This window comes from Hippichthys cyanospilos, chromosome 9, assembly GCF_059441005.1.
Source record: "Hippichthys cyanospilos isolate Australia breed blue-spotted pipefish chromosome 9, RoL_Hcya_1.0, whole genome shotgun sequence".
In the NCBI taxonomy this organism is placed as follows: Eukaryota; Metazoa; Chordata; class Actinopteri; order Syngnathiformes; family Syngnathidae; genus Hippichthys; species Hippichthys cyanospilos.
The window spans coordinates 4,776,131-4,803,877 of NC_142377.1; the positions used below are offsets into that span (position 1 = coordinate 4,776,131).

General features: G+C 40.6%; 2 protein-coding genes and 1 long non-coding RNA gene across 5 annotated transcripts in view; 2 read left to right on the forward strand and 1 right to left on the reverse strand.

The window, feature by feature from the left end:
• Positions 1-27,747, forward strand: part of tafa3a (TAFA chemokine like family member 3a) — a 156,429-nt gene that overhangs the window by 47,470 nt on the left and 81,212 nt on the right. The gene's annotated exons all lie outside the window — the stretch shown is intronic.
• Positions 386-27,740, reverse strand: LOC148418586 (uncharacterized). 2 transcript variants are annotated; one of them, XR_015866562.1, is made up of 3 exons: positions 27,355-27,740; positions 27,160-27,275; positions 386-670 (listed from the first exon to the last, which is right to left on the reverse strand). It is a non-coding gene; the product is annotated as an uncharacterized LOC148418586 (long non-coding RNA). The 2 variants fall into 2 exon arrangements; XR_015866561.1 differs by lacking the exon at positions 386-670 and adding an exon at positions 22,060-22,178.
• Positions 3,776-20,978, forward strand: LOC148418587 (uncharacterized). The gene is made up of 18 exons (XM_088424372.1): positions 3,776-5,151; positions 5,229-5,391; positions 5,508-5,700; positions 5,798-5,890; positions 6,041-6,124; positions 6,868-6,921; positions 7,149-7,232; positions 8,256-8,339; positions 9,125-9,178; positions 9,358-9,441; positions 10,223-10,276; positions 10,447-10,530; positions 12,189-12,242; positions 16,750-16,858; positions 17,061-19,061; positions 19,257-19,409; positions 19,515-19,568; positions 20,054-20,978. Exons 1-18 carry the CDS (start codon positions 5,010-5,012, stop codon positions 20,308-20,310), a joined length of 3,801 nt encoding a protein of 1,266 aa, XP_088280498.1. The 5' UTR covers positions 3,776-5,009; the 3' UTR covers positions 20,311-20,978.

A 27,747-nucleotide genomic window follows, 5' to 3' on the forward strand; every position in this document is an offset into this window, starting at 1 on the left:
TTGTCCCATCTAATGAGCAGCATAGCGATGTGTAGCCTCACAGCGCGTCTCCTCCTATTTGAACAGGACTTATGGAAATTTTGTCACGTTTAATGAATAAAAACCATTTAAATTTTGGATTCAAATTGAAGATGGGTTAATAAGTACATATCAGCCGACAAATATTCATATATATTTCATAACTAACCCTTCCTTCTTTTCAAGATTGACAGGTGAGGCGCCACCTCTCCTGCCTCCCCTGACTCCACGTCACTGACGTGTATCACAAATGCTCAGCCTTGTGTGTACCACACATGCAAATTGGGTTACTTTTGTTGTCTGCTTGCCCTTGTTGTTGTTGTTTTTTATGTCTGCGTTTTGTCATCATGATGTTCATTCTTCCTGGATGACTCACATGCACGGACAGCGTTCTTTTTTTCTCTTCTCTCTCACTCGTTCACTCTCACGCTGAGTGTCTTTATGCAAGTGCCTCACACGTTTATTATTTATGAATGCATGCAAAGCTGCTTCTGCTGAACGTGGGAACCCTACCTTGCTTTGCTGTAAATAATGCATGTGGTAAAAACTTGCACTTTTTCCAGAGGTGTGCGGTCAGGCTTTGGAATGGTGGACTCGCATCCACAGAAATTTGTCCCAACACCCTTCATCTACCCTCCGCTGTCCTCCAAACCTTAAAAAAAAGTTACAAAAAAGATAGTTTGTTTTTCATCCACTTCACACACTCAGTAATGTATTTTTCATGAAGTCCCTGAATTTTCAAATATGAGCAGTGATATCTCATTCTAAATAAAATCAAATGAAATGAAAACATACATTATTAAATGATGAAATCTTGATTAAGTTCACATGATTTTACAGATTTGCTCCATTTCATTTTAACTGCAAGTGCATTGTAGGAATTGTGAAGTACATTACCTTTGTGATTTTTTTCTATCTTCAAACTGTGAATGGCATCTAACATTTAGCCCTGTTTTAATTCTATTTAACCAATCTGAAATAAAATAAAAACTAAAATAAAACGGAGTTGTGAGCAATCACCAAATGTAAGACATTTGTCACGCAGGTGCATTCATCGTGTGCACACCCACACACGCGAGTCTTGTTCCGCCTTTGCCAATTTGGCAGAGCCGTTTCCATTAAGCAGGACAGGCTGGTATAGCAGCGGCAGTGTCTTGGAGATGTGTCTAGCAGACTGACAATTTGGTGGCAGAAAGTTGATCTCAATGCTGTGACAGATTAGACCATGTCTAAAACTAGCAGACAGTAGATAGCTGGTTTTATGTGACATTTGACTTCACTCATTATTACATGAACAGCGGACATCAAACCCTCAGAATCATTGTATCATTAGGGGCGTCAAAATAACAGATTGTGATCAATTAAATACAGTCCCAGTAAATATGATTTTTTTTTAAAAACTGTTGAAATCCTGTTAATCTGATTTATAATCTCTAGTTTTATGCTTTCTGTATGATGGTGATCTGTTTTTATGGCTTGGGCTTCTTGTGCTTGTTTGGGGGTGGAAAACAAAGGTCACTTTGGTGTAACCTGCTTGGTAGGCTCCTTTGGCTGTGATGGCAAGTTCAGGAGCAGGAGGAAAGCATGAAAATGGAAGAGCATGTGAGCGTTTTTGGTCCAATGAATAGTCAATTTAGCTTAAAACAAAATACACTCGGACAATTCCTTTGATAAAGGCATTCTTATTTACCACATAAATGCAAAGCAGTCGTCTTTAGGTGACCATAGCAACAAAGACGCTAATGCACTGTACTGACTCATAGCAAAGCGCTCTGCTAAACTAAACTCAAGAACACTCTGCGTTTGAACAAATCTTCAATGGACAGGATGGACGATATTCTGTAATAATATTATGTTATAATTATTTGGTGATTACCAAAAGAGAAGAGCACCAAACCCCCAATGGTCAAAACTAAAGGTTGCATCCAACAATTAGGAGTAATCCTAAATACAGTAGAAGGTGGAATGATCACAACTAAATCTGTTAAAGAAGATGACTGAATCCACTTTTTTTGTTGTAATGTCAGAAAAATTGTAAAAATAGTGATTATACATTTGCTATAATCAATATAACTGCTTGCAATAAAGAAATGATTTGCTGTGAGGATGGATCCACTTCTTGCACTGAAAGAATGTTCGCTATGAGAAGGTTGCTGTCTCGAACTTGGCTGTGGGAAGGACAGCCCTGACCAGCCTGCTCAAGCTTAACCGCAAACAGATATCACCTCACTTGCTATCTACAAAATATATTGCAGAATGTCTTGACACTCGGAATGCTTTGCCACACATGTAATACTCATACACACACAGACGTGCACCAGGTTCCGGCCATGGTTTTTTCTCTCTCGGAACCATCATTTAATTCAGCGTTTCTCAATTATCTTATGCCAAGACTACCCAAGGAAAGAGTAAACTTTTCGCGCCCCTAAGCCTGTATCCCTTTTTTTTTTTTTTACATTAACATAAGAAAAAAAGCAATATAAATCAACTTTCAATAGCTGTTATTTTTTTGACAGCATTTACACAGGTTACTGCTTAGTCTAAAATGGAAAAACATAACCAAGTGCATCAAAGTGCCTGAAAAAAAAGATGACAATTCTTATTGTATTGCAATTACACTTCACATGACAAAAACAAAGCTTTTTCCTAGGGAGGCCCACCCTACTATTTGAGAAGCAGTGATGTAATTAGAGACTTCTGAATCAAATAAAGAGAGTTTGGAGAGGCTGCTTTAGAGTGCAGTGAAATGTACTCGAGCAGTCCGTCTCCGTTCTCCTAATGCATGAGTTAGAAAGGAATGCTTGTTTTCCTTTTTTGCCTTTTCTCCTTCTTTGTGTATAGTTTCTTACAAATGTCTAACAGGTGAACCTGACGTATAGCTCTTATTTATCTGCTACAATAAAAACAATGTATCTAAATTTTAAAAAACAATAATTGAGGGTTTTTCTTAGAATTTAAATAAAAAGTTTAGTTACCGATCGATCAATTAATTACAATCTTATATGATTCTGCAATTGCTTTAACCTCTTGACTGCACTTTATGTAATATTTCTTAAATCATCCCACTGGGCAACACAACTCTGGAGGGTGCAATGTGGGTTGTCACAAGTCGCAGTGAAGAGGTGTTTGCACTTTGACAAGATTCGTGCGCAACTAGCATCCTTCCTGTATGTAAAGGGACATTGATAGGATATGACAAGTCAGTTATGACCACACCCTAGTGGTATAGCCCTCCATCTCGTAGGTCTGACGCCCTGCGCTTGTTTGCAAAATGTGCCTCCATCCAGGGATACGCTACTTGTGACATACAGTAAGTGCTACAGTCAGATTGAACTCAACTCAGTTCAATGAGATGTAGAGAATAATTTCATATTTTTAGGTGTCATTTTAATGCAGAATAGAGTTGAGACACTTAATAAGTATACAACTGGTACGGTAGGCTTGTTGAAAGCTCACAAAGCAGACAATAATTCCCACCTTGGAGAAGCAGAAAAAAGGAGCTTTTCAACTTTCTTGTTTTCCATCATCTACTTTATTCCCAATCTTATTTTGACTGGCGCTCACAAGTTTAAAACTGACCTATTTAAGACTTGAAACGACGGCTTCGACACTGCGAGTCGCACACTTTATGCAAATGGTGTTATTATTGCATTTGTGTCTGCGCTGGATTTGGGTCGGGCAAAGACTTTGTTCCACCACTTCTGAAACAAACTGTGTGTGTGTGTGTGTGTGTCCGTGTGTGTGCGTGCATGTGCGTTTGTATATATGGTATAGACCGCCAAAATACCAGACTTTTCACCTGGGAAAAGTGGACACTTGTGAATAAATTGACAAACCAAGTGTCAGTCTAATTCAAGACTTATATTTTAATTTTTTAGGGCATAAAAGAACGTTTTTTTGAAAAAAAAGAGGAAAATGTGAGCCTACTACTCAGCTGGGACAATAATTATGCTGTATTTATTTTCTAAATAACTTATAAATATGATTTTTGGAGCTGTCAATGTATTACACCTTGCATGACTTCTGTGTGTGTGTATGACACCCTGCTGGTCGTTTTTTATTATTGCACTTTCATACACACACACAAAAAACACACACGCTGGAGGCGGAGACGTGACGTAGAAGTTGGCGTGGCCTAGCACCAAATTTCCCGGGAAAGACTTCAATTTGCCGCGAAAGGGACATTGGACTGGCCTTTTAGGTAAGTATTCAATAAATAATCACTGTAAATACTTCTAGTTATACGTGAGTACGGTCAGCTTAGGTTTCACGAGGTTATTTTTTCATGAGAGGGCCTGTTAAGCCTTTTTTTTTTTAAAGACGTTTTTATGATTGATAACACGGGACGTTTTGTGCATTAGTTTATATGCAAAGGGGGCTGTAACAGGTGGCTCTCTAGGTTTATATGTGTTAAATGTTTTTGCTTGCTTGGCCTCGTTCGTTCGATCCTAGACCTGTACATTTAATTGAATGGACCAGGTAATTAACGGAATACTTTTCCGCGTTTGTTTACACAAACTATTTGCAGCTAGTTAGCTGCAAGAGCTAACGGACTTCCTCATCCTTGTCCCGTTACGGTGATATATGTAAGCAAGAATACGGTTGATATATAAATGCACATCTGAGCGTAAAAATTCTACTTATGTGGCGGACATATCAATCTAACTTTATTTCTGTCGAAAAAAATATATATAATTTTGAGGTTACTGTTGAGAAGACACACCCATACTTTTGACCTTCATTTTTGGGGGAAAAAGTCCATATTTTACTTGGGGAGTTATAGTACATTCTGCCTGGATCAGACAGTTGCTCTACCATAATAATTGTATCTTATTTGGAAGAAATGGCGGACATGCATACTGCACATTGATGGGATTCTGCATTGTGACAGATTCACTCTTAATTTTGTCACGTACTGATGAATTCATTGAATAATGAGTGCCTTTTGTGTAGTGCCTTTAAAACCCTTTTTTTTCGTTGGCTTTATTTGAATGAAGGAGCTCTTGATTCAAAATCAGAAAAAAAAAATGCCAAGGCGAAGGTGTCTGGATCCAAAAAATGAAGCAAGACTTTACATTGATTCTGGAAAAGACAAGCTTGGAATGGATGTGAAATACATCAATGCATTCAAAGGTAAGCTAAATCTCACAATGACATTTGACAATTGATTCTTTCACCTTACATCATTAATGTTGTTTTTTCAATTCTAGGGCGAGGAGTCTTTGCTTGCGCTTCTTTTGAAAAAGGAGACTTCTTGCTAGAATACCGTGGTGAACTTATCAACATACAAGAATGTGAGAGAAGACTGAGGGTGTACCATAACAACATGAAAGCCTTCATGTTTGAGTTTCGCTTCAATGGAAGAGCTTGGTGGTGTTTATCAAGTCCATGTTTAACCAGATTTTTTTTTAATTTATTTAATAGGATCGTAAATCATGATAGTCTACACTTCCAAGCATATACTTTAATAATGTGTGTTCTTTTTCAAGTGTTGATGCAGCAAAAGAGGATGGATCGCTGGGAAGACTGGTCAATGATGACCACATCAACCCAAATGCTAAAATGAAGTCTTTAAATGTGCAAGGAAAGCCCCACTTGTGTTTGTTTGCAACACAGGACATTTACCCAGGAGAGGAGATCACATATGATTACGGAGACTCTGAATGGCCATGGAGAGACAAGGTGATCATAACAGCATGTGATGAGATTGGTTATTGTTAATAGAAAAAAAAATGCAATCAGAAAAAACAGTGCTGACTGTATGCCGTTTCAATCTCAGGAATCTGGCCTATGTAAAAAGTCCCAAAACAAATTCATGACAGGGGAAAATACAACTGCAGCCCCCTTAAATGCTCTGAAATCATTTCAGGAGGTAAATTATGCATTCTTTTCACAGCTAATACACTTTTTGGCTTGAAAAGGTTCACAGTATAAGGTTAGCATGCATCCGAAAATAACAGTAGAAATTAAGAAGTCCACTAAGTATGTGTGTGTTTTGACCCTTTATTTTTCTGTATGTCAGTGTGTGATGGAGAAAAGGGACCTAATGACCTTGAGCCAGACTAAACCTGGTTCAATACAACAGCCTCTAACCAGTTGTGAAAAGGTAAATCACCTTAGCACCACTAAGTATCATCTAGAATCCAACTTCCGATGGAGTTCAGCAACTACAGTATTTTCCATGTTCTTTGTCGAATCACCAGTACTAAAACTATTTCGAGGCTTATTAATATTAATAGACAAGAGTGCGATTTACAGTGTTTTTTTTAGTCATTATTGCATTCTTAAGTCACACCAACGTCCATATATATATATATATATATATATTATATATATATATATATATATATATATATATATATGTATATATATATATGTATATATATGTATATGTATATGTATGTGTGTGTGTGTGTGTGTGTTTCCAGTTTAGAATATGGCTTACACTGACACTGGCATATGCTGCCATTCGCACCAAATTTATTTAGTGTAGAGGTTGAGGAGTAAAACTACATGTGTATGTGTGTGTTCACATACTGTAGGAATATGATTTAAATTGACATTTCACCTCGCTCTATCTACAAGTCTCACAGTCACATATAATCACCTATCTGTTAGTCTTCAATAACTTCACTTTATCGAACTTTGTTTATTAACAACTCACATTGCTCTCGTATACACATGTTAATCCCCGCCAAAAATGACTGTCCCTTTTTCTCCTTTGTCATCAGTATGCACTTACTTTCAATTGCTTTAGAATTGTATTAAATAACATAACAGTCATAAAAATTCAGCCTAACACGATCTATGGTCATCGAAGTTTAAGTTTTCTTTCCTTTCTGTTTACAGTATCCTGATATGGAGATGTCTCTCCAGCCCTCAAACCTTGAAGACTTTGAACAGGTACATCTGTATACATATGATATATAACATCAAAATATAAACATAATAATAACATAATATAAATTTAACACCATCACTGGAGTGAAAAACTGGCAAAGGTTTACCTTTCAGGCATATCCCTGCAACTTTATTCAATTTGTAATCAAACAATTCCCTGGAATCTGACTGTTCCTGTGTGTTCCTGTGCATATCTGTGTGTTTTGACCCTGTATTTTCGTGTATTTCAGTGTGTGATGGAGAGAAGCAACATAATGACTTTGAGCAAGACTGAACCTGGTCCAGTACTGCAGCCACTGACCAATTCTGAAAAGGTAAATCATCTCAGCGCCAATAAGCATCATTAAGAATCCAACTTCCGGTTGAGTTCAACAACTACAGTATATTCTAAGTTCTGTGTCAAGTCACCAGTACTAAAACTATTTAGAGGCTTATTAATATTAATAGACTTGAGCCAGATCCACTGGATTTGTAGTGTATTATACAGTCATTATTACATTTTTAAGTCACACCAACGGCTGTGTGTGTGTGTGTGTTCATCTTCGTATATGGCTTACACTGACACAGGCATATGCAGACATTCCCACCGAAACAATTCAGTATGGAGGTTTAGGAGTCAAACTCACCTCCGTATGTATGTGTGTGAGCTTGTAGGCATATGGTTTAAAGTGACATTTCACCTCACTTTATCTACAAGTCTCACAGTCACATATTATCACCTATCAGATAGTCTTCAATAAGTTCATGCTATCAAACTGTGTTTGTTTATTAACTTCTACATTGCCCTTATACACACATTACTCCCCGCTAAAACATACTGTCCCTTTTCGTACAATGTCATCAGTATGCGCTTACTTTCAATTGCTTAAGAATTGCATTAAATGACAGAATGAACAGAATACAAATTCAATTTAACAGTCTCCGGAGATCAGGATAAACTGACACTCTATCAGTACTCTGTGCACTACTGTTTGTGAAATGACTAAGTAAAACTCAATGATTCTTGATCTTGTATCACTCAAAATCACCCCTGTGATGTCATACGATGTGCCTCTGAAGGTAGGGTCATCGAAGTTTGAGTTTTCTTTCCTTTCTATTTACAGCATCCTGATGTGGAAATGTCTCTCCAGCCCTCAAATGTTGAAGACTTTGAACCGTTACATCCATTTTGTTGAATATAAATTTAGCGGCATCACTGGGAGTGAAAAACTGTCAAAAGTTTACCTTTCAGGCATATTCTTGCAACTTTATTCAATTTGTAATCAAACAATTCCCTGGAGTCTGATTGTTCCTGTGCATATCTGTGTGTTTTGACCCTGTATTTTCTTGTATTTCAGTGTGCGATGGAGAGAAGGGACTTAATGACCTCGAACAAGACTGAACCTCATCCAGTACTACAGCTGCAGACCAATTCTGAAAAGGTAAATCATCTCAGCACCAATAAGCATCATTAAGAATCCAACTTCCCAGTTAGTTCAACAACTTCAGTATTTTCTAGGTTCTGTGTCAAGTCACCAGTACTAAAACTATTTAGAGGCTTATTAATATTAATAGACTTGAGCCAGATCCACTGGATTTATAGTGTATTATGCAGTCATTATTACATTATTAAGTCTCATCAACGTCCGTGTGTGTGTGTTCATCTTAGAATATGGCTTACACTGACACAGGCATATGCTGACATTCCCACCAAAACTATTCAGTGTAGAGGTTTAGGAGTCAAACTCACCTCCGTGTGTATGTGTGTGTGCTTGTAGGATTATGGTTTAAAGTGACGTTTCACCTCGCTTTATCTACAAGTCTCACAGTCACATTTTATCACCTTTCTGATAGTCTTCAATAAGTTCACGCTATCAAACTGTGTTAGTTTAATAACTTCTACATTGCTCTCATATACACGTGTTAATCCCTGCTAAAACATACTGTCCCTTTTTCTACAATGGCATCAGTATGCGCTTAGTTTCATTTGCTTTAGAATTGCATTACATGACAGAATGAACAGAATTTAAATTCAATTTAACAGTCTCCGTGGATCAGAATAAACTGACACTATCAGTACTTGGTGCACTATTGTTTGTGAAATGACCAAGTAAAACTCAATGATTCTTGATCCTGTATCAGTCAAAATCACCCCTGTGATGTAATGCATTGTGCCTCTGAAGGTATGGTCATCGAAGTTTGAGTTTTCTTTCCTTTCTATTTACAGCATCCTGATGTGGAGATGTCTCCCCAGCCCTCAAATGTTGAAGACTTTGAACCGGTACATCCATTTTGTTAATATAAAATTAACGGCGTCGCTGGGAGTGAAGAACTGCCAAAAGTGTACCTTTCAGGCATATTCTTGCAACTTTATTCAATTTGTAATCAAACAATTCCCTGGAATCTGATTGTTCTTGTGCATTCCTGTGTGTTTTGACCCTGTATCTTCCTGTATTTCAGTGTGCGATGGAGAGAAGGGACTTTATGACCTTGAGCAAGACTGAACCTCATGCAGTACTACAGCCACAGACCAATTCTGAAAAGGTAAATCATCTCAGCCCCAATAAGCATCATTAAGAATCCAACTTCCCGGTTAGTTCAACAACTTCAGTATTTTCTACATTCTGTGTCAAGTCACCAGTACTAAAACTATTTAGAGGCTTATTAATATTAATAGACTCGAGCCAGATCCACTGGATTTATAGTGTATTATGCAGTCATTATTACATTTTTAAGTCTCACCAACGTCCGTGTGTGTATGTTCATCTTAGAATATGGCTTACACTGACACAGGCATATGCTGACATTCCCACCCAAACTATTCAGTCTAGAGATTTAGGAGTCAAACTCATCTCCGTGTGTGTGCTTGTAGGATTATGGTTTAAAGTGACATTTCACCTCACTTTATCTACAAGTCTCACAGTCACATATTATCTCCTATCTGATAGTCTTCAATAAGTTCACGCTATCAAACTGTGTTAGTTTATTAAGTCTTCTACATTGCTCTTATACACACGTTAATCCCTGCTAAAACATACTGTCTCATTTCCTACAATGTCATCAGTATGCGCTTACTTTCAATTGCTTTAGAATTGCATTAAATGACAGAATGAACAGAATACAAATTCAATTTAACAGTCTCCATAGATCAGAACAAACTGACACTCTATCAGTACTTGGTGCATTATTGTTTGTGAAATGACCAGGTAAAACTCAATGATTCTTGATCCTGTATCACTCAAAATCACCTCCCTGTGATGTAATGCGTTGTGCCTCTGAAGGTATGAGCATCAAAGTTTGAATTTTCTTTCCTGTCTATTTACAGCATCCTGATGTGGAGATGTCTCCCCAGCCCTCAAATGTTGAAGACTTTGAACCGGTACACACATTTTGTTGAATATAAATTTAACAGCATCACTGGGAGTGAAAAACTGTCAAAAGTTTACCTTTCAGGCATATTCTTGCAACTTTATTCAATTTGTAATTAAACAATTCCATGGAGTTTGATTGTTCCTGTGCATATCTGTGTGTTTTGACCCTGTATTTCAGTGTACGATGGAGAGAAGGGACTTAATGACCTCGAGCAAGACTGAACTTGGTCCAGTACTGCAGCCACTGACCAATTCTGAAAAGGTAAATCATCTCAGCGCCAATAAGCATCATTAAGAATCCAACTTCCGGTTGAGTTCAACAACTACAGTATTTTCTAAGTTCTGTGTCAAGTCACCAGTACTAAAACTATTTAGAGGCTTATTAATATTAATAGACTTGAGCCAGATCCACTGGATTTGTAGTGTATTATACAGTCATTATTACATTTTTAAGTCACACCAACGGCTGTGTGTGTGTGTGTGTGTTCATCTTCGTATATGGTTTACACTGACACAGGCATATGCAGACATTCCCACCGAAACTATTCAGTGTGGAGGTTTAGGAGTCAAACTCACCTCCATGTCTATGTGTGTGTGCTTGCAGGATTATGGTTTAAAGTGACATTTCACCTGGCTTTATCTACAAGTCTCGCAGTCACATATTATCACCTATCTGACAGTCTTCAATAAGTTCACGCTATCAAACTGTGTTAGTTTATTAAGTCTTCTACATTGCTCTTATACACACGTTAATCCCTGCTAAAACATACTGCCCCTTTTCGTACAATAAAATCGTACGATTGTTCTTCGACACGACCGATTTGTGTCATGTGTTTTGACAGTTAAGAGCAAGTCGCCGACTTCAAAACCTACGGAAGCATCATGCTCAGCGTGAGGAAGCATTTGATAAGGCCAATAAAAAACTGCTTGAGGGAGGGAAGCAAATGATTTTGAATCTGGTTAAGAGAATTAATGATTCGGTGAGTTTTTAATTCTAAGCAAAATTAAAATGCTCTTTTGGCCGTATGCCAATAAATCACTATAAAAGTGTATATGAGAACATTATTCTTAGAACACTAATTTGCTTGCAAATGTAGCCAAATTTCTCAAAACATTCAAATTCACCATGAACAAATGGGAAGGTTTCAACAGATTCCTTACTTACTAATTAATATAATTATTGCTATGGCTAACCTACCGCAAAGTAGGCTAGCCAGAGTAGTTTACATTAGTTTCACATCGTATACCAACACATCATGTCATGTGTGGTTGTCTTTGAGATTTTCAAAACCCTAACCTGCTACACATTTTCAATAGTGCAGCAGATTTTCTTATGTTAAATGCGCAGTGTCAAGAAAACTATTGGGTCATTTCCAATTGAAAACAACTGAGACAATATTACGCTAAGGAGGGAACTGAGGGAATATTAATTACATAAATAATGTTTCATTTATGTAATTTGATAATGGTGGAGTAATGACATTTTGTAGGCTTGATAATGAATCATTAATATGGCATTGTCAAATACAATTGTGTGCAGGAATTCAAATGTTACTATCAATGTAATCATTTAAAAATATATATGCTCTTTAGGATAGTATTGTGGGGAAGTAATACTACTTGTATATAAACAGACTGTCCCTTTTTCTCCTGTCAGCAGTATGCTCTTACTTTCAGTTGCTTTATAAATGTATTAAATGACAGTACAAACAGGAATACGAATTCAACCTAACACTATACATGGATCAGAAGAAACGGACACTCTATCAGTAGTTGTTAGACGATTGTTTGTGAAATGACCAAGTAAAACGCAATGATTCTTGATCCTGTATCACTAAGAATCCCCACTGTGATGTAATGTGTTGTGCCTACAACGGTTTGGTCATCTGAGGTTAATTTTTTCTTCATTTCTCTTTACAGCAGCCTGATGTAGCGCTGCCATCCCTAAGCTCAGAGTTTGAAGGCATTGAACAGGTAAATTCAGTTGGTAAATTGAATTCATCCATCTGTCCGTCCATTATCTTCCGCTTATCTGGGGTCTGGTACCAGGGGCCGCATCCTCAGCAGGGAAGCCTAGACTTCCACATCGTCCAGCTCCTCCATGGCTATCTCCAGGCATTCCTAGGCCAGCCGAGAAACATATTCTCTCCAGCGTGCCCTGGGTAATCCCCGGGGGCTCGTCCCGGTCTGACATACCCGGTGGTAAACGGGGGAGATGCCGGTCAGACCTGACAGACCCAAACATATTGTGCGGGTCTGCTGGGAATATCTGGTAGAGTCCCACCTCAGAAGGCGTTTCAACTCCCAACTCTGGAAGAATTTGTCCCACGTTTTGGGGGAGGGGGACCATGTTCCGCGTCTCCATTATCGAGGCGCCTGATTGAAGTTTCGTAAGGTAGTAGGCGCCTGTCGTGATGTAAATCCCTGTAACCTTTGGTTGACAAGGGTAAGGAATGCCTTCAAGCTGAAGAAGGAGTTCTATTGGGTCTTTTTGGCTTGTAGGAATCCAGAGGCAGCTGACAAATACTGACTGGCCAAGCGGAGTGCAGCTTGGGTATTTGACGAGGCAAAAACCGGGGTATGAGAGAAGTTCGGTGAGGCCATGGAAAATGAGATCCTGATTACTTTGAGAAAATTCTGGTCCACTATCTGGCGTCTCAGGAGGGGTAAGCAGTGCACCATAAATATTATTTACAAAGGATATAGCGCGCTGCTGACCTGTGGGCAGAATACTTCGAAGACCTCCTCAATTCCTCCGACATGTCTTCCTCAGAGGAAGCAGAGTCTGGAAGCACTTGGGCTCTCCCATCTCTGTGGCTGAAGTGCCAAGGTGGTCAAAAAAAAAAGTCCTTGGTGGAAGGCCCCCAGGGGTGGATGAGAACTGCCTGGAGTTCTTAAAGGCTCTGGATGTTGTGGTGCTGTCCTGGTCGACACGCCTCTGCAACATCACTCGGACATCGGGGACAGCGCTTCTAGATCGGTTGACCGGTGCGATGATTCCCCTTTTTAAGAAGCGGGACCAGAGGGTGTGTTCCAATTATAGAGAGATCACACTCTTAAGCCTTCTCTATAAGATATATTGGGGGTGCTGGAAAGAAGGGTGCGTCAGGAAGTGGAACCTCAGATTCAGGAAGAGCAGTGTGGTTTTTGTCCCGGCTGAGGCACAATGGACCAGCACTACACCCTTCGCAGGATCCTCAAGCATTTATGGGAGTTCGCCCAACCAGTCTGTGTGTGCTTTTTGGACTTTGAGAAGGAGTGAAGGCCTTAGACAGTGTCTCTCATTGAATTCTGTGGGGGCTGTTTCAGGAGGGGGGGTACCTAGCCCTCTGATACGGACTGTTCGGGCCCTGTACCATCCATGTCAGAGTTTAGTCTGTATTTCCGACGGGAAGTTGAATTCGTTTCCAGTGAGAGGTGGACACTGCCAAGGCTGCCCTTTGTCACGGAGTCCGTTCATTACCTTTATGGACAGAATTTATCGTTGCATCAGAAGTAATGGGGGTCTCAGTATTGCTTCTCTGTTCTCTGCTACTAGTGATGATGTGGTGTTGTTGGGGTCTTCAGGCAAGGACCTCCAACTTACAGAGCGATTTGAATATGAAACCTATCCATCCATCATCTTCAGCTTATCGTGGTTCAGATTGCGGGGGCAGCACCCTCAGCATTGAAGCCCGGACTTCCCTCTCTCCGGCCATTTCGTCCAGCTCCTTTAGGGGAATCCCCATGTGTTCCCGCACCAAGAAAGAGGCATAGTCCCTCCAGCGTGTCCTGGGTCGTCCCTGGGGTCTCCTCCTGGTTGGACATGTCCGTAACACCTCACCAGGGAGATGTCTGGGAGGCATGATAACAAGATGCCCGAACTACTACACCTCTACTGGCTCCTCTCAACGGAGAGGAGCAGCAGCTCGACACTGGGTCCTTCCCGGATGACCGAGCTACTCACCCTGGCTCTAGGGGAGAGCCCAGACAGCTTGCAGAGGAATCTCATTTCGGCTGCGTGTCTCTGAGATCTCGTTCTTTTGGTCATAAAAGACAGCTTGTGAGGGCAGGAACGTAGATTGCTTTGCCTTTTTGGTTCAGCTCTCTCTTTACCAGGGTTTGGAACACAGCAGATGTTGAATCGATCCGCCTGTCGATCTTCCATTCCATTTTACCCTCACTCATGAAGACCCCAAGATACTTGAACTCCTCCACTTGGGGCAGGACCTCATCTCTGACCCCGAGAGGGCACACCACCCTTTTCCGACTGAGGACCATGATCTCTAATTTGGAGATGCTGATCTTCATCCTTCTGCTTCACACTCAGCTGCGAACTGCTCCAATGAGATTTGGAGGTCACGGTCTGAAAAAGCCAACAACACCACATCATCCGCAAATAGCAGAAATGAAACTCTGAAACCAGACCCCTCCTCAATGCTTTGGCTGCGCCTACAGATTCTGTGAATAAAGGTAATGAAAAGAAATGGTGAAAATGGGCAGCCTTGGCGGAGTCCAACCACCACTGGAAACGGATTCAACTAACTGCCAGAAATGTGGTGTTAAAGGGACAAAATTGGCAGTATCAAGGCTTTGGGTACACCGTACTTCCAAAGCGACTCCCACAGAATTTCCCAAGGGACACGATTCAACACCTTCTGCAAGTCTACAACACACTTGTAGACTGGATGAGCGAAATTACTTGTACTATTGAGGATCCTGCCGAGGGTGTAGATTTGGTCCACTTTTCCACGGCCAGGACAAAAACCACCCTGCTCCTCCTGAAATCGAGATTCGACCCCTGAATAGAATTTACCGAGGAGGCTGAGGAGTGTGATTCCTCTATAGGTGGAACACACCCTCCAGTCCCCCTTATTAAAAAGCGGAACCACCACCCCAATCTACTAATCCAGAGGTGTTGTCCCGGATGACTATGCGATGTTGCAGAAGCGTGTCTGCCAGGACAGCTCTACTACATCCAGAGCCTTTAGAAATGCCGGGCGGATCTCATCCACCCCCAAGGCCTTGCCACCAAGGAGTTTTTTTGACCACGATGGTGACTTCAGCCCCAGAAGCCCGCCTCAGAGCTTCCGGACTCTGCTTACTCAGAAGAAGGCGTGTCGATGGGTTTTATGATGTCTTCAGAGTATTCTGTCCACTGGTTCACGGCGTCCCAAGTTGAGGTCAGCAGCACCCCATCCCCACTGCCATAGAGGTGACATTCCATGTCCCAAGAGCTAGCTTCTGCAGCTGGAGTTGGAGCGCCAAGTTTCCTGTCTTTGGCCGCCGCCCAGCTCACACTCCACCCGACCTACGGCCCATCCCACAGGTGCTGAGCCCCATGGGCTGAACCTGGCTGAGCCCCATGGGCTGAACCCGGCTGAGCCCCATGGGTGTGGGCTTGGCTACCAGGTACTCGCCAGCTAGCCCCACCTTCAGGCTTTGCTTCGGAGGGGGGCCACAGTGACCGGCGTCTGAATGTGGGCACCTCGACTCCATGTATTTTATCCTTCATTATAGGAAAATGGTTCATGCTTAGTCTGGTTCCTTACTTAGGACTTGTTTGCCCTGGGTGACCTTTCTAGGGGCATTAAGCCCCAGACAACTTAGCTCCTCGGATCATTGGGGCGTGCAAACCCCTCCACCACGATAAAGTGACGGCCCAGAGAGGGACGAGTGTGAAGTCTTGGGTCGATGATGATCAGAATCATGGTCTTTGTTGGAAAAAAGGTGGAGTACACTTTCCCAGTCGGGAGTAGATAACGTCCTGCCCCAAGTGTCGGAGTTTAAGTATCTTGGGATAATTTTTGAAAGTGTTGGTAGGAGGGAAAGGACCAAGCTCTCCATTAACCAGTCGATCTACATTCCTGCCCTCATCTATGTGTCATGGGTGAAAGAATGAGATCCCGGACACAAGTGACTGAATTGAGTTTCCTTCACATGATGATCTTACCCTAAGAGATAGGGTGAGAAGCATTGTCATACTGGAGGGTCTCAGTGTCAAGCCGTTGCTCCTCGGCATTGAGAGTAGCTAGTTGAGGTGGACGCCTCCCTGGTAAAGTGTTCCGTGCATGGGAAAAGGGCCTGGGATGACCCAGGACATGTCAGAGAGATTATGTGTTTGGGCTGGCCTGAGAACGCCTAGGGATCCTCCCAGGGGAGCTTGACGAAATGACCAGGGAGAGGAAAATCTGGGCTTCCCTGCTCAAGCTGGTACCCTCACAACCCAACCGTACTGTAGAATGAAGCGCTTGAAAATGAATGGATGGGTGGTAAGGGCGCGGTGTTGAGGCGGTATGAGAGCCGTTAATTGTCCTGTTTTACAATTTATCATGTCAACAGCAGTATTTTGGTGCACACAAAAACTTGGGTAATACTTTGTAATTGCAGCCACATTTGATCTATGCATCTTTGTTGTACTTTTTTTTTTAGTGTGCAATCCCATATGGTTTTGAAATGTTCTGCCAACATGCTCTACAGAGATTTTTTCTTTTGTCCTCAGGAATGTTGTGAACATCTTCTTGAGACAATAATACTGTCTGCCTTTGACAAGTGTGTTATATGCTTGGGACCTATATCTTCTTTGACATGGACTGGATACAAATGCAAAGGTAAAGTAAATTGAACGCATTGCTTTTTCCAAAATGTCCACAGTGAGCCATTATAGTCAGAAACCAAACAGCCTTGTAACCAAATATCCACAGCACCCTTGTTTCTGACTATGGTCCTCATGGTGTAACTATATAATTGATTGTAAAATTGTGTTGCAACTCTGACTGTATATTGGCCTAACATTTTCAAACTCTGTTACAGTTTGTTCAAGAGTCTGGCATCTATCCTGCTACAGACGGAAGAACGATGGGGATAGAATATTAGACTCCGATGAGAACAGCCAAAGTGAATATGTCCCAGATTCAGAATCTGATTCAGATTCAAGCATGATTTTGGAAAGAATACCATCATTGCCCAGTAGTAGTTCATCCAACAGATTAGACACATATGTAACAAACGAAGCCAGCATGACAAAATGTTTGCCCCCTCCTGCCAAGCCCGTAGAAGTCTCTCCCAGTGAAACACCAGATTCAGAGGTTTCTAATGAAGACTCATCAAATAGGCATGTGACAAATACAGATAAACAAACTCCACCTCTTGAGTTGAGCAACAGAAACTACTGTTTTGTATGTGGTAAACCACAAAGTAGACTGACTCGCCACCTGAAAGTACACATGTCTCACCCTGAAGTTTCATATGCATTTTATCTCCCTGAACACTCACAGGAACGCAAAGCGCTATTTCTTAAAATGCGAAACCGGGGCAATTTTCAACATAACACTGGGATCCTCAGAGGTGAAAAAGGACAATTAAAAGTAAAAAGGAGGCCTAAATCTCCGGCTGTGACTCAAAAATTCTTGCACTGTATGCACTGTCAGGGATTATTTGTACGCAAAGAACTGTGGAGACATGTCCGAAGATGTCCTTTTAGGCCAGAAAGTGAGAATTTGGATAAACAAGAAGGACGAGCCAGAGTTCTGTGTTTGGCTACAGCCCAACAGACTGTATTCAGCCAACACTTCTCAAGTGGAATTTGGAAGATTCTGACTCGAATGAACACGGATGATATTGGCCTGGCTGTGCGAAATGACCTATCCATTGTTCAGTTGGCCCAGTCCTTGTACAGCAAACATGGACAAGACTCAACAAAGCATGAATACATTCGTCAAAAGCTCCGGGAAGTGGGACGACTGCTGATTTGTCTGCGTGCTGACTTCTCTATCAACAGCATGGAAGAAGCCATAAAGCCCTCAAACTTCCTGACAGTTATTCAAGCTGTGAAGAAAGTTGCTGGGTTTAATGACGAAAGCCTCTCCTATGAAACACCCAGCCTAGCTTTGAAATTGGGACAATCGCTCAAGAAAATTTGCGACCACATTCATTCTCGTGCCCTAATGGCAGAAGATGACACATTGGTGAAGTCAACAGAAACTTTCATGAAACTGTACAGATCTCAGTGGTGTGAGCTGGTTTCCCACAAAGCTCTGCACACCCTGAGCAGTGCCAAGTATAATAAACCAACAACACTGCCTTTCACAGAGGATGTCCAGGTACTTCACCAGTACCTCCAGAAGACGGCACACAGTGCAGTTACTAACTTGAAGGAGCAAGCAACACCAAAGAACTACGCTGAGCTTGCTAAAGTTACTTTAGCACAAATTATTGTATTCAATCGTAGACGCGCTGGAGAAGTCTCAAAAATGCTCGTCAAAAGTTTTGACGAGAGGGACAGAACACAGCTGCATAAAGATGTAGCCATGGGCCTGTCTAAGCTGGAGCAGAGGTTGTGCAACTATTTCACCAGAGTAGAAATTGTTGGGAAAAGAGAGAGAAAGGTTGTGGTTCTTCTTGCGCCGTCTACGGTTGAAGCTCTATCACTGCTGAGTAGCAAAAGGAAGGAATGCAGTGTCCCGCATGACAATGTTTTTTTATTTGGAAGGCCTAAAACCCTGACCCACTACAGGGGACATGATTGCTTGCGTGTTTATGCAAGCTTGTGTGGAGCAAAACAGCCAGAGTTCCTCAGGTCAACTCACCTTCGAAAACATGTCGCCACACTATCACAAATCCTGAATTTGAAAAAAAATGAACTCGACCAGGTTGCAGATTTTCTGGGACATGATATTCGGGTCCATCGGGATTTCTACAGGTTGCCAGTCCCAACCACACAATTGGCAAAGATATCCAAACTGCTACTTTCCATAGAGAAAGGTGATCTTTCCGGGCTACAAGGAAAATCTCTGGATGAAATTGAAATCGAAGGTAAGCTAATGTTTTCTTTAGAAGCCCCCCACCCTCACCACACACGCATACATACACATACATCCTTTCGCGCTTGTGTCAATGGTTCATTGGTCATGTGAGCTAAGATCATTCTGTACTAATACAGACCAGTTTCTTCAGTTAAGGGTCTGATGGCTCACTGTTCTTTCATTATGACAACGTTTTTTTGTCTAGAAAGCTTGTCATTTAGTGAGACTGAAGATAATGACAGTGAGCCTAAGGGCATCACCAAAGGGATCAAACAACCATTGCCTGAACATGGCGAAGACCTGGATCCAGCATCAGTCTGTACGATCCTGAAACATGAACAGGAGTCTGGATTCAAGGGTGTGTTCTCAGTTTTCTTGATTTTTTTTTTCTTTCATTAGATGGGACAAGAATAGTCTTCTTGACAAGGCATTTTTCACAAGTAATTTTTGTTTTTTTTATTAGATACACAATCACATGTGATGTCTACAGGAGAAGACACAGTCCCTACATCTAGCGGTAAGGCAAAATTTAAGGTCTTTGAATGTTAAAACCCTCTTCCCATGGGTTCTCCTTTGGGAAGCACGGCTCTCAAGCACGCCTCCAAGATACATGATTCGTGACTGCTGCCCTCATTGGTCGATAGAAGGAGGACAGGGCAGGAGTTGTAATATACCCCAACTCCCATGATCACGCCTGGAGCCAATCACGACGTGTCTTGTAGGCGTGCTTGAGAGCCGGGCTTTTCAACGTCCCATATGCTGTTGTGACAGAGACTCAGAATGGAGCAATCGGGCATTGTAAAGAGAACTTTAGTCCTCTTTTCCAACCTGCAGCCATTTGAAAGCCTGCATTAGTCCCTTACCAAAAACTGTGAAGAGCAGCGGTTTCACGTATTTGTTTTGCAGCCTTTTTAATTTTCACACATTAGTCAGACTTACTTCTGATTGTTCAAGTACTTGTGTATAACTTTTGTTCTGTTTTTGACCATGCATATCTCTCAGGAAAAGATGATGCTGGTCAAGATTATGACGCTAGAAGACAGCCAAAGAGAATGTGGACCAAACCAGAAATCGCTGCAGTGATGCGACATTTTGGAGGCCACATTAGGAAAGGAAAACTTGCCTCTAAAGTTGAATGCAGGCAGTGCAAGGAGGCAGAAGACTCTGCGTTGTCACAACGTACGGTACAAAATATAAGAGACTTTGTAAGGAACCGAATCATCACAATCAAGAGGCAGCAGGCTCAGAAAAAGCTGTAAACCCATAGCCATTTTCAGCAATAAAAAGTTTTTTTTTTTTTCGATAATCAATCAATCAATTTCATGTACTCTTAATACTTTTACAAATATATTTTACTACTCAACTGAAAATTTCATCACCTATACTCAAGGCTCACATAGCGACAAATCCCGGCTCATCTTGGGAACGTCACATAGAGAATCCCCCAAAAAACTGTTGGAAAATGTGTTTTTAAATGTATTAATTGGACAGGAAATGCTAAAAAATGCTAAGAAAATGCTAAATAGGTGTATCAACTCTTTAGTTTACATTATTGCACTTGGATTAAAGTTGTTCAGATGCTATCCACATTTCCATGTTTAAGTTTGGAGTTCCACAATAGTTTTGCATTTGTTTAAATATTAATAAACAGCTCCACTATAAAACTCACACATAACCAAAAGTGATTTGAGTTAGTGGATTTTTTTTTCTTGATCTTGATAGACTCCGTTGGGTCTCTTGTTATTGTTAACTGAGAATGTCTGATTCAGTATTTTTGACAGACATTGTTTACAGTTTGATAATCAGGAATCGTTATAATTTTATATAATGCTGTTAATTTCATAATGGCAGGCTACTTGGTCTTTTCATTGAAAGAGCCTGGGTTAAATGAACCATTGTTAATAAAGACAATTGTCTACACCCTTCATGCAGTTGCTTCTTAATTTGGTAAATTGTAGTTATGACAACATTGCCGTTTTAAGGTCTCAACATTGTTGATACTCTTTACTGTCTTGTGTCTATTAATTAGTTGTGAATGAGCACTTACAAGGTTGAAATCATCACTCATCTACAGCCAATACTCACGTTTGCTTCTGTGCACTTATTGTATAGAGGTGTCTGGTTAGTGTTTTTATGTTAATTTTAGGTGTTGGGGGTGTGCCCTCGTTGTCCATTTAAAGTCAACATATTCTTGTTGTGTCCATGTATACCACAATTCAAGTGTCGTCATTGGTGTCTGGTTGGTGTGTTTATGTTAATTTTGGGTGGTGAGGGTGTGCCCTCGTTGTCCATTTAAAGTCATCATAATCCTGGTTTTGTCCATGCATACCACAATTCAAGTGTCATCCGAAACCACCATCTAGTCAGGTCTTGTGATCTCAGGTTCTGAACCTCTTTTCTAAGAGCTAAAGTGTTCTAAAATTTTCTCAATTTTTTGGTAGTGATTTGACCTTACTTCTATCGTTCTAGGCCCTTTTAAAAGGTGTGTCAACTTAAACCACCATCGAGCCGGTTTGTGACACTTGTCAATTTATACCCTATAAACACGTATGTGTGTGTGTGTGTGTTTGTGCGTGTGCGCGTATGTGTGCCTGGATCTATGCGTGTGTTATGGAGTTGCTGAGTATGCTGCAGAGACAGAGTGATGTTGTGTGTTTTAAACACCTGCTCACCATAAACTGTCATCAGAGCTGCTAAAAATGGCATCCACAGAGGTTGTAATGAATAGGCATGGTAGGAGATTTATGAAACGATAAAGAAAAACACAAACGTAGATAAACAAAGCACCCTTTACACAAATTATGAAAGTTGATATGTAATTAGCATGCACAACAACATTGTCCTGTTCTCAATTAAAACAACTTTTTAGGGAAAATAAATTTGTCAAAAAGATCATCGTGCAATAATATAATTAGCCCTTATGAATGATCACCTTGCACATTAAAAATAAAGAAAACTAGAATTGGATAAAACAGCTTTATTGTCATTACACCTGCACAAGTACAAGGGCACAATATTCAGTTAAACAGGCTTGAACCGTCCAAGAGACACACAAAAACAATAACTAATTGGGGAAAAAAGAATAGCCAGGTTTGTTGGCATGCACCTGCTGTGCGGACTCCGAGACCTTAGACAAGAAAGGAAAAACACAGGGGATGAGGAGGGAAAAATGTAGTCTTCTGTCCTTTCCCTAGTGAGAGGTATAGCATAAGCCTGGAAAAACACCTTGCTCGTGCATTAACAAAGAGATATAACCACTAAATATCGAGATATATATGTAAGTGGGGAGGGAAGGTGCACAATAAAAAGTGATCAATGGTGCGCACAGGCACACATTTTTTGCAATGTGCTAGCCTCATGATTAATGCCATCAGTTCTCTCATCAGTTATTCATTATTACTTTGCAGAATAGAAATATACCACACAGCAAAGCAAAACTCCATTGCATATTCATGCGCTTATTTTGATCATTCCTAATAAGTTACAGTATGATGATCACTTGGCACAATGCACAATAAAAATGACCGGAGCAATTTTGAAATAATACACAGATTTAAAAACTAAATAAACAGTGTTTTGACAGTTTGTATTCATACTTGTGGTGTTTGGTGTAAGCCCAACTTGTGTCAGTGCGGCGACATGCAAACAGAAGCTGGCTTTCTTTTGCAGGTGACACTGTCATTAATCACATCTGCCGCCGGTGTCGTGCGCTCGAAACCTGCCACACGCTGTTTCTCTTTGCATATTTTACTGTCTCAAACCCAGTTGTTAGCTGTAATTATTTGCTTGGGCTTCAATATTAATCACCCCCCACACACACATACACAGACACGCACACACGCACACACACGCACACACACACACACACACACACACCATCAGGAGTTACCTGTATATGACTGTAATTAGTAACACTTGAATTATTCACTCAGCAATATTGCCTTTAGTTAGTATTGAACTCTTTGCTGCTTCACTAGACTGAACAGTTGATTCTTTATTGATTAAAAAGGTGATAATACTTAAATAATATTACATTTATAGACTGCACTGACTGAAAGGGATTGTTTACTTTGTTGAAGCAAGTATCTCAGTCCATAGGGACAATAGCAAGGTATCCTGATTTAACAGCTAAACTTGTTCAATCAAGCTTGACATACGTATGTTTGAAACAAACGAGAACAACAAAAAAAGAAAAGAAAATAAAATTTTAAAAAATGGCCCACAGAGAACCAGTTGGCAGATTGGTGATTGGGGACCACTGTTAATACATCGTATTTCTCCGTGTACAAGTCAGCCTTGTGTATGAGTTGACCCCTCTTTTTGACTTCAATTTGGGTGAATTTTACAAAAATGCGAGTATAATTCTACTACTGACTTTAGTGGTTAGACATATCATAGCTGTCCAATTAAAACACATGTTTTGTGTTATTAAAATGAGGAAATTACGGCACTTCTAGACATACTGTTGCGGTTATGGTGGGGGGAGGGGGCAATACCAGTGCGAGGCAATGCTAAAACCAATGTTGCCACAATAAAATGACTTGAAGTTGTAATGTTTTTATTTTTTGACCCAGCTGAATATGAATTTGTTGAAAAGCACTATCATCACGATCTGACACGTCAAATAGCTTCTCCCATTTAAATCCGGGACGTCCTCTCCTTCCTGCTCGTCCTTTTACCCTCGTTACTCTTCCATGGGTGGTCATCCATGGACCCATCCAATTTGTTTGAAATGGTGATCTCCAGAAATGGTTTGCTCAAGCCTTCTTTATTCAAGTGACCAGTGTGGCAAGATCAGGGCGTGAATCGATTGCTCTTTGCTGTTTTTCTCCCCCCACTTGCTGACATCCACGTGTCAAACCACTGCTCTCAAATTTTTGTCTTGAATGGACAAGTCAAGCTGCCTTTTCCTTTTCATAATAAGTCAAAGTCTCATATTCGATCATCCAGGCTCGTTGACACCAAAGAGGCAATAAGGCGGCACTTGACGAAAGTGCATTTGAAAGTGCAAAGACCCTAAAACGGATGGATATTATATCAAATTAGAGGTATATATAATCATTTTTAGCCTTGTAAATGACATTAGCTTACTTATTTCATATTTTAATTATGTTATTCAATGACAAATGTTTTGAATATGGGGGTTGAGAATAAGGAAACAAATACTCAACTAGTGCAAGGAGAAATACTGTAGTTGTTTATATTGTAGGATTCATCTGATGGATTTGCGCCTTTAAAGCGGGGCTTGCCAATTTTAAGCTGACCTCGCTACACATGAGCGGAATGTAACTGCTGAATTTCTTCTTTTTTTCTTTTTGTATCACTTAAGCGGTGGTGATTAAATGCAAATGTATTTTCATTTTAAATTCAGTACGACCGAACTTCAGCGAAATTTAGAGCCTTGTATTAAAAATAGCATAATATGCTACAAAAATGCAGTTGTGGCTAAGTTAGTGATTCTTTTGGGTACACATTGCCCTTGGCATCTTACAATCATGGCGGCAGTTCACGTGTTAATGCTATGTTGTCATCTTGACAGCAGGCCAGAAGCAACACTGTGCGGTTGAAGTTTGGTATTTAATTAAAGTTATTAAATGTTGAAATTAATGGAGGAATTGCATTGACGAGTTGCTTTGCGGTGCTGGTGCCGCCATCAGTCAGAGTAGATGAGCTTCACGTGTCTTATCTGCTCCGTCAGTCAGTGGCAGCTTAATTGTGCCAGTGTGAGGACCCGAATGAAACACTGTTTATTCTCTTGTGACTTCCATTGCTTTTAAAGCGACCCAATAATTTTCTGCTCCGGCAGACACATTGTCGTATGAAAATGTGGTAATAAAGCTTGAAGATCCACTTAGCATTACTTTGATCTTATTAAGGCTTATGGCTGGCTTGGTCCTCCGGTTGATGTCAGATGCTTTTCACGCCTTGGAATAGGCATTAAAGTATGCGGAGGCATGCAACACATATTTGCCAAAAGATCTTTTTTTTTTGCACATTTCTGAGAGGCCAAATAGCAACACGACATTGATTAATCTGTTTTCTGTTGAACACACAAATAAATCAAAAGCAACCGCGACAATGTATGTGAAGAGTGTGGTAAATGTACATATATGCGGCCTGGGAGAAGTGGCCAAAAAATAAAATCGTTTTTTTCAGTCATTTTGAACAATTCTGATTTTATTCCATTTCATAAAAGCAATAAAACAAAACCCCTTAAAACCCCAAAGAAACATTTAAGCAAGGTGGTATTTGTTCAAAAATATGTTCTTTGCAAAATGTTCAGACAAGGGCTCAGTGACACATTGGTTAGCGCATCTGCTTCACAGTTAAAGGACCCGAGTTCAAATCTACCTGGTTCTGGCCTTCCTGTCAGGAGTTTGCATGTCCTCCGCGAGCCTGTGTGGGTTCTCGTCGGGCACCCCGACTTCCTCCCACACCCCAAAAACAGGCATGGACACACATATCAGACACTCTAAATTGTCCTGAGGTGTGATTGGGTGTGCGCGAATGATTGTTTTTATTGTGCTGTGCAACTGGCTGGCATCCAGTTCAAAGTGACCTGTGTCTATCACCCGAAGTCAGCTGGGATAGGCACCAGCAAGCCTGCAACCCTTGTGAGGAGAAGCGGCTCTAGAAAATGGATGACTGGATGGATGGATGGTCAGACAATCTACAGATTTTAAATTATTTTCAGAACTTTCAGAACAGCTATTCAGAATTTATGTATAACTTGCTTATATACCACAACCAAGTATTTATTAACTATTGTAAGAACATTTTGTTCACCAGCCATTGAGCATTTTGCCAGGACTTAGCAAATTTTGATGTATATGCAGTGGAGGGCATTTTAATTTTTTTTTTTTTTGCTGGTCAATTTGCAGTCTGTCTGTACCGTGGTTCCACTTTCTTCTCCATCAGTCCATTCTTTTGTTAAATTGACCCAATCACTTCAGGTTTGATTGACCTTTGGTGTGAAAAGATTTAAATCTCTTTCAGCATGCTCTCTTCTGATCACGGCTGTTTGGGAAATGTGTATTTTTTATTTATTTATTTATTTTTAAAGCAATTCACACTCCCTATTAAAGATCTGGAGCATTTCTTCAAAATGCTGGTTTCTCACCTGTGTTAAATGGCTGCATCGCTTCCCCTGTCAAGCCAGTAACACTTCTGCTTTATAATTGCAAGCTCTCTGGCGTGTTCCACAGTGTTTTATGTTTCCAGTTGAAGAAATTGGTTGGGATGATTGTGTTTTATAAGGAGTTTTTTTGTGTTGCGGCTTGCTGCATGAACATTAGACATGCGAATTAAAAATGTTTTGATCCTCTCAGCTACTGTATCATTGCAGCTTGGAAATAATTCAATTCATAATGTCCCTCACCTTTATGTAACTTTGGCGTCTTTAACCTTAGCTTCAAATACACTGATTCCTTCACTCTGAGTTTTTCATGCCCTCTTTCTCCCTGTGTGTGCACAAACTTGTTTGTGTGTGTGAGTCCCGCCTTCCCTGATAATATATTTCAGCACACATTTATATGTATGGAATTGTGGGGCTGCCAATCAGGAGTAAATACTTTTGACAGGCAAACTCAAATGTACAGTTTTACAAATACAAACATATTTGCAAGTACATTTGAACATATTTAAATTAATTCAATCTTACTCGTATCCAAAATGCTACAGTTTTTATAGTATACATGCTATTTTTTTACCATTTGGCTTAAGTTTTAAAAATATTTTCAAAAATCAAGTACCTTAAACATTGTTTATTTGAAAATGTTATGGTTTTATTATTCTGTTGCACCCCCCCCCCCCCGAACCCCCCTAACGCTGTAACATATGCACATCCGCAAGTCAATACCCTGCTGCCAAACTATTGCTTTTAGCATTCCGCCTACATGTGCATCCAAATGTATTTGCAAATATGTTTGAATGACTTTTGTTGCCTCATGAAAAGCATTGCACAACGTGTGAGGCTGGACATGTAAATCATTGTTTTCCATTAGGAAATTTGCGCCCATTTTTTATAAAAATGCAAAAAGAACAATTGGGGATTAGCCCGAATGTGCACATACACAGAAAACCCCCCAATGACAATGGTGTATTTTTACCTTGTCGGAAAAAGGCGAATCTGGAGAGAAGTCAAGTAAACAACACACAGTTGTTTTTTGAACCAGACCCTCAGAGTTGTGAGGCAGACATGATGAACGCTGGCTCACCTTGCTGCCTGTATGTTGAAACGGTACATTGAAAAAAATCTTTCATATACAGTCCTTTGAAACACCTGGGATTGTTAAAATGCTCACCTATGATGCAATGCTTTAGCTGTCCTAAGCCTCTTGTCCATATCATGTAGCTAAGGTGGCTTTCCTGTGCGGTCTCTCCTTCAATGAGGACAATAGCTATGATATGCAACAATTTCAACAATGACATGTGCAAAACACACACATGCTCCACAAAAGGCAGCACGTCCTAAAAAGGTTTCAGCGGCGAGCGATTTTCAGCCAGATTGGAATGACAGCATGATCAGCTAAGCGTGTCGCCCAAATCCCCGGATGAATGCTCCACGGGAGCGACCATTTCCATAAAGTGATGGAATTTCCCCCCCGAGCGTGTTTTTGTACCTCCAAATCCCATGCAATCCGGCAAGACAGCTGCAGACAAGAGAACAGAGAAAGAAAGGAGGGACAGATTTCACT